General features: G+C 32.1%; 1 protein-coding gene across 1 annotated transcript; it reads left to right on the top strand.

Moving 5' to 3' along the window:
* Positions 1 to 2,950: 2,950 nt before the first annotated feature.
* On the top strand, positions 2,951 to 7,009 carry LOC139873133 (protein XRI1-like). Its single transcript, XM_071861064.1, has 9 exons — positions 2,951 to 3,092; positions 3,942 to 3,988; positions 4,095 to 4,214; positions 4,309 to 4,457; positions 4,697 to 4,760; positions 4,909 to 5,020; positions 5,102 to 5,142; positions 5,598 to 5,681; positions 6,423 to 7,009. The coding sequence occupies exons 1-9, from the start codon at positions 3,070 to 3,072 to the stop codon at positions 6,698 to 6,700; spliced, it is 918 nt and encodes a 305-aa protein (XP_071717165.1). The 5' UTR covers positions 2,951 to 3,069; the 3' UTR covers positions 6,701 to 7,009.
* The last annotated feature ends 489 nt before the right edge of the window (positions 7,010 to 7,498 follow it).

Below are 7,498 nucleotides of genomic sequence, written 5' to 3'. Positions count from 1 at the left end.
ACGTGAAAATTGGTAACAAATCTATATTAATCATATCCTAGCTAACTTATATTGTATTACATGTATTCTAATATATTATGTAATCTTGGGATACCATAGACACGTATGCAAATGTTTTGACATATCATATCGACCCATGTATATATATTATTTGGAACAACCATAGACACTCTATATGCAGTAATGTTGGAGTTAGCTATACAGGGTTGAGGTTGATTCCAAAAATATATATACTTTGAGTCGTGATCTAGCCTGAGACGTGTATACACTGGGTCGTGGATTGATCCAAGATAATATATATCGATTTATTTCTGTACATCTAACTATGGACAACTAGTTGTAGGTTACTAACGAGGACAGCTGACTTAATAAACTTAAAACAGTAAAACGTATTAAAAATGTTGTAAATATATTTTGAACATACTTTGATATATATGTACATATTTGTTATAGGTTCGTGAATCGACCAGTGGCCAAGTCTTACTTCCCGACGAAGTAAAAAATCTGTGAAAGTGAGTTATAGTCCCACTTTTAAAATCTAATATTTTGGGATGAGAATACATGCAGCTTTATAAATGTTTTACAAAATAGACACAAGTACACAAAACTACATTCTATGGTTGGATTATTAAATCGAATATCGCCATTCAAGTCTGGTAGCCTAAGAATTAGGGAAATGGCCCCTAATTGACGTGAATCCTAAAGATAGATATATTGGGCTTAACAACCCCCATTCAGGTTATGGATGGTTTACTACTTCGAGATTATTATACAGACGAGAGGTTCTATTTTGGGGATATTCTATGCATTAAGTTAACGGGTTACCAGATGTTCAACATATGAATGATTTTTATCTCTATGCAGTTTGCGAAATGCCTGATAAGAGATGTGTTATAAAAATGAAATCTTGTGGTCTATTATTATGATTTAATAATATGTAGGTTAAACATATAACTCACCAACAATTTTGTTGACGTTTTAAGCATGTTTATTCTCGGGTGATTATTAAGAGCTTCCGCTGCTGCATACTAAATTAAGGACAAGATTTGGAGTCCATGCTTGTATAATATTGTTTAAAAACTGCATTCGAAGACTTATGTTGATGTGTAATATTATTGTAAACCATTATGTAATGGTCGTGTGAAAAACGCTATATTTTAGATTATCATTATTTGATAATCGTCGTAATATTTTAAAGGTTATGGTTTGTTTTAAAATCGAATGCAGTCTTTGAAAAACGTCTCATATAGAGGTCAAAACCTCGCGACGAAATCAATTAATATGTAACGTTTATAATCAATATGAACGGGACATTTCACTCACAAAGATTTAATGTTGTCATCTGATCACATAACTGAACTTTTGAGGCTCACATATATCGACCATATATTTTAATACACATAAATTAAGATAAGATCTCGTTCCTCTTTGTCTTCATCTTTCGTCTTCTGTGAATTCTTCCAGAAGGGGTGAAGAAGTATATATGTTGCTATAAGTTGGAAGTAAGGACGGATAAATGCCGATAGGTTTATGAGGATTTTTTTTTTTTTTTTTTTTTTTTTTTAATCTTTTCTTATTCTTAATGGTTCATTGATTATTACTTATTCTGAAAATATTAATATATGGAAATATTGTTACGATGTACGGCAGTTACGGTGTTCGACATATTTGATTTGATTTAGAAGTATAGTTTGGATATTTCAATAATCCGATATCTCAATATGAAATTTCGGAGATTTGATTTTTTAATTCGAATATCGGATGATCAAATCCACCATTCAAATTTTCAGACTGAAATTCGGATATTCGAATTTTTGCATATCCGATTTTAAACACCTTATCTTCCATAGAATTAATAAAAACATGTTATCAACTACTTTGTATTAGACAGTATTATTAATCGGTAATTAAATTTAAAATTCACTACTCCTCCTCCGTCGATAATTAAATTTAAACTTGATTACTCTCTTCATCCAAATGAATGTACTTTCAATTTCAAACAATCATAAGGATTTAAGTGGGTCTTGATGAAATTGAATAGAACTTTTATTGTAACTCAAGTGGTAGTAGTTTGAGTTCGACTCCTGTAGGGTGTAACATTGTACACAAAATTGTTTCTTAACTCTTGAATTTCATTCAAGGGTGTCTTCCACACATCGCGTTGTCGGGTAGTGAGGAGGGGTTAGTTGTTAAAAAAAGAATGAAATTGAATAGGTGACAATAAATTTTTGTTACCATTTTTTAATTATGTATAAAATATAAAATGAAATTCTAGTAGATATTTAAATTAGGGTGATGATATGTACATAACCCATTTTTGTTATGTACACAATCATCATGCTTTACAGTATTTTACTGTAAAGCTTGATGGTTGTGTACATAACAAAAATGAGTTGTGTATATATCATTCCTCTCTAAATTATGGTGGAACAAATATTATTTTAGTAATTCACGGTTTGTAACCAATCTCGTCTCGTTCTAAACCAAACAGTAAACCAAATCAATTAAAATTAGTTCGGTTTCTTCCTTTTATGAACTTTGTATTCTCAGTTGTTATTTGATTGATTAGTCACTAATCAGGGCAACTAAAAAATGAATTATACTCCTACATATGTATGTAACGAAGATAGAGAATAGACCTAGAGAAGATATATAAAAACAGAATGCGAAAAAAGGGGATAGTGGAAACTGAGACCAGGCGGTTTTTCCCATGATAATAAACAAAAAAACATAAAAAAAAAAAAAAAACATAAAGACATTAATTCACATATTCCGACAACAACTTCTTTTCCTTCATTTTTCATCTTCTTGACCCATCCAACTGTGTTTTTCCTTTTATATTTATACTCCTAATAAATAAATAAATAAATAAATCATATAATATAATAATATATTTTATCCAGTTCACTATCTATTTTTTAAATATATATTATATATTTATATTTATATTTATATTTATATTTATATTTATATTTATATTTATAATAAAGCTATATCACTAGCACAACAGTGTAGTACTGGTATATTTGATTCAACTTGAGTTGGTTGCAGATCTGAATATCTGCAGATATGAACTTCAACTGTGATGAAAAGTATGTGCTATTGTGCTAATTCTACTATTATTTTGTAATTACTAATATTTATTGTGAGATTATTTGATTTATTATATGTCGTTAATTTGAGGAGAATATAGTTAGGTTATGATAGCTTTCGTGACTTTATGTTTGATTTCATGTCCTGTTTTGTTCCCATTTTATGTTAGACGCAGTTGCATGTTTATGACTTTATATGATTTATTATGAGTTTTTAGAAAAATGCAGATAGATTATGACAGCTTTTAGGGCATTGAAATGAAGGATTTAGGGCTTTTTTCTGCTATGCTTCATTATTATTTTGTTATATTTGATTTGCACTTGTATTGTAGATATGCATTTGTTTTGAAGTTTTTATAGCTTCTTATGTGCTTTGAGAAAAATGCAGATACACTGTGACAGTTTTGTTTGTGTTTACGGCATTGGATGAAGAATTTTTAGTACTTTTTTGGATACATTTTGTTTGTGAGTTTAGACGAGTTACTACGTATTTTGAGAAACATATAGTAAATAAAATGCACCCGCGTTTTTGGTGTTTAACGCACTGAAATGAAGGTTTTGTGAGTTGTGAGCGTTCGCTAACTCAGGGATTTTACTCTACAATTATTATTTGTTTGATAATGTTGTGAGACTCATTTGTTTGTGTAACTATACTATATGATATCTTTTGTCTTGTTAGTTGTGAGTAAAATGCTAAAAGACAATGCTAAAATGCTGGCTTGTTAGCATATTAGATTAGTTTGTGAGGCTTGATTTTGGGCAAATATGTGAAGTAATATAATTTGTTGCTGGCAGATGTATGTTAATTATTATTATTATTATTAACTTTTTTTTTTTGTTGAATTATAGCACAGAAATGTGGGATTGGCAAGGTGAAGAATACGGTTTGCAAACAAGTAAGACTCCAAATATTAACTGGAAATATTTAAGTATACGGTTATCAGATTGTTGGTAGGCCGTTGACAATTACTAATTTCCATCAGTTGCAATGGTTATAAGCAGATACTTCTAACAACCTATGGAACAACGCAAATGAGAATCAAGATGATCTTTCTTACGTGCTTAACGAAACAACACCTGCAAAGTCCTTTGAGGATTTGGCTTATCAAGCTACTAATGATGGTAATTACTCTAAATTAGGATATAATTTTGTTGTAGCGTTCGTATAAATTTCTGAAATCAAATACAAGAATATCTACCAATTTTATTTTTGCAGAAAATGTAAATAAAGGAACAGAGACATGTAGAGAAACGTATTCCCAAGCGAAAAGGCGTCGAATGCTGGATTTCGACAATGAAGTTGTGGATATCGATATAATGCCACTTTGTGAGGAGGACTTTTCTTCCATGTATTTAAAATCAAAGGTTTGTTAAATTATCTCGTTACAATTAATTGTTGCATGTCAACTATGAGCCAACGTTGACTTTTGACCGACTTTGACCCGACTTTTCCCGACATTTGACCGTTGCCCGACTTATTAAACGTTTTTCTTCGAATCAAGATGGGCTAGTCACCAAACCCCAATCCGCTGCATCAGCCGCCGCAACCGCATTTTCAACCATATGTGTGATGGCGCTTAACTATTTTTTTGGTCTATGATTAGGAGAGGGAGGCATCCTTAAATGAAGCTTTATCCCAGATGACTGAATGGGTTGCAGGATTCTCAGGTATGACTTTTATTATGTATCATAAATTATAATAATACTAACATACATCCAAACACCGTTATTATTGTTTCTTAAAAACTTGTTTCTTATCTCAAAATTTGATAAGATTTCTGTGTTAATTATGGGCAACTATTGTATACGTTCCCAGATGATACGTCTGCATCTGGATCTGGTTACGAGGGTGTAGATCAGTCTTCAGAGAGCTGGTTAGCCGACATTCTATTAGATGATTCGGAGATGCAACTAAGAACTAATGATATGTACGTATACTTTCAACTTCATGCTGATTTTTTAACTAAGCTATCAAAAATGTTGTCTTGATTTCGATATGTTCAAAACAGGAGTCCATCTGAATCCACTGCTGTTCAGATAGATATTACAGGTGCACAGACCTTTTTTCATTATTGCAAGAGTCCATTAATTATTTTAACCTAGAGGCAGCTGCAAATAAGCAGGCTGAGTAACAGGCCAAAATGGGTAACTTTTACCGTGGGTCAACGCGTATCACGGGTGAAATGGGTTGGTTTGGTGGCGACCTGCAAACACTTATTCAGTAACTACACAATTTTCTAATGTTTATATAACAGAAATTGATGTGTAAATTACGATTCATGATAACTTATGTTAACCATTTTGACTTGCTCTACTCATTTGAGCCTTTTCCTTTGGAGTTAAATTTTTTGTTTCAGCTTAACTCACTTGACCGGTTAGGTATAAATCGGAAAAAGTGTTAAACTTCATCCATTTGTATACAATACGGGAAGATTGCTACCTCGAATTCAAAATCTCACTTATTGTTTTTGTTTTCTTTGCTCATTATTCGAACCAATTTCTCAGACTCGGACAGTTCCCTATCTGCTAATGGATGTGGTACTTTTCAAGAGCTCCCCACTCCTACTCGTAAAAATATCACTTTCAAAGGTTTGTCTCATTTCTAAAGAATTAGTACAATTTTCGTTTTATGTATTTGAATTTTGAATAATAGCATTATCATACCATTTCTGTATAATTGGCATTAGATGCCATTTAGATATGCGTGTACTATTTTATGTTTAGGGCATTACCATTAAACTTAAGAACTGGTTACCCCCCATTGTCGAATCCAGGATTAAAACTCAAAGGAGTCCCGATTTTTTTTTCTTCCAAAGCTAATTATCTTTGAACGGTAATTTAGTGGTTGTTTATCTCCAAAAAACCATATATCCTAAAAATATATGAGGTCCTATAGTCAAATTTAGTGGTGTCCTTTACAGATTGATGGTTAATTTGTAAATTTAGGGGTGTCCTATAGTTAATCCAAACTAGTTGTGTCACGGGACCCACTGGTTAATACATAGGATCGCCCCTGATACTCCTACTCTCTTTCATGCCACGTAGTTTCATAGATTACTCTTGGATTAGAGTTTTGTAGCTCACATTAAATCACGAAGGTTATATTTACTTCAATGATACACACAATAATACACTGAAACATCCTTCTTACAAACAATCGAAGAGATGTTAGGCATCAAATGTACACTTTGTATGACTTTATAACCATTTTCCCATTTCCTTCTAAGCTAATTGTCACATTTTGCATGTTTAGTTAAAAAGTCTTTCATTTGCGACTTTATAACCTCTTGTGAGTCAACATGGTTACTCTTAGTATCTTGTAATGTTTAGGTAAAAAGTCTTTCATTAAGACACCAACAAAGATGACTTCATCAGTAGTCCTTCCGTTCGCGTTTGTTAAACCATGTGGCATGCAAGGTGTCATGACGTTAAAGGACATAAACCAGAAGATCCATACTCCATCCCCATCAAAATCAAAGAAAAATCAACAAGATCCCGCAAAATCATACCCTACTTCAGCTTTTTCAGGCAAACCCGTTGTTGGTAAAACCAAGATTCATACTGAAGGAGGCAAAGGCAGCATTACAATTATGAGGACCAAAGGGTGATCAAGTACGTGATGATCCGAGTTCCTTTAATAATCTTTTTTTGGGTTGCTCTGTTTTTTCACGGAGATGTGTTTTTAGATTAATTAGTGTGAAAAAAGGGGGCGAAAAAGAACGGAAAATGGTAAAGAAAAACATTTAGTGTGGAAATGGAGTTAACAAATTATGTAAAAGGATTTGTATCTTCATGGCAGATTCCTGTTATTTTGTCACATTAAGTTGACTGGAATCTATTAGGATCTTTTTGTATTAGAGATCCTTCTACCATCTTTTGTATTTAGGAGTAAAATGTTAATGATGTGTTCTCTATCATTGTAATATGTATTTTTTATTACTATTTCTTATATTATATATATCTTCATTTCCTATTGTTATATTGGCTTAACTTGTACCTTCTTTTGGGGATGCTATATACAGTTTTGAGTACAAGAGATGATGGTGGTTAGCAGATGTTGATGGCGTGCGTGTATCCAAAAATCCAAAATGACTTAATAGCTAGTCGAAACTTGTGGCCGTGTCTTGGTTAAGACCTTATCCCCACCAGCCACTAGTCCTGATTCTTGAATCTTGAATCTTGAGTCTTGATCCTGGTTAACACCTTGTGGACTAAAAACTCAAGTGGTTCATATTTAGGCTACATGATTACTTATGGATTAGTGTACTAAAAGAACGGGCCATAGTAGGACCATCTTTTAGAATGAGTACTTTGGGATTTTTTTTTTTTTTTTTTTTTTTTTTTTTTTTTTTTTTTTGCTAAAAGGTAAAAAATAAAAAGTGAAAATTGTTTACTTTAATTGATGT

Source organism: Rutidosis leptorrhynchoides, chromosome 10 (assembly GCF_046630445.1).
Source record: "Rutidosis leptorrhynchoides isolate AG116_Rl617_1_P2 chromosome 10, CSIRO_AGI_Rlap_v1, whole genome shotgun sequence".
NCBI lineage: Eukaryota > Viridiplantae > Streptophyta > Magnoliopsida > Asterales > Asteraceae > Rutidosis > Rutidosis leptorrhynchoides.
The sequence above is the reverse complement of the archived record's forward strand: the minus strand, read 5'-3'. Positions and strand labels throughout refer to the sequence as shown.

What these genes read in the sequence shown, in the direction of transcription:
- LOC139873133 (XM_071861064.1), top strand. Translation starts at nt 3,070, where the DNA reads ATGAACTTCAACTGTGATGAAAA. An exon ending in TTATCAAGCTACTAATGATG is followed by an intron (nt 4,215 to 4,308) that starts GTAATTACTCTA and finishes TTATTTTTGCAG; the next exon opens with AAAATGTAAATAAAGGAACA. An exon ending in ATGGGTTGCAGGATTCTCAG is followed by an intron (nt 4,761 to 4,908) that starts GTATGACTTTTA and finishes ATACGTTCCCAG; the next exon opens with ATGATACGTCTGCATCTGGA.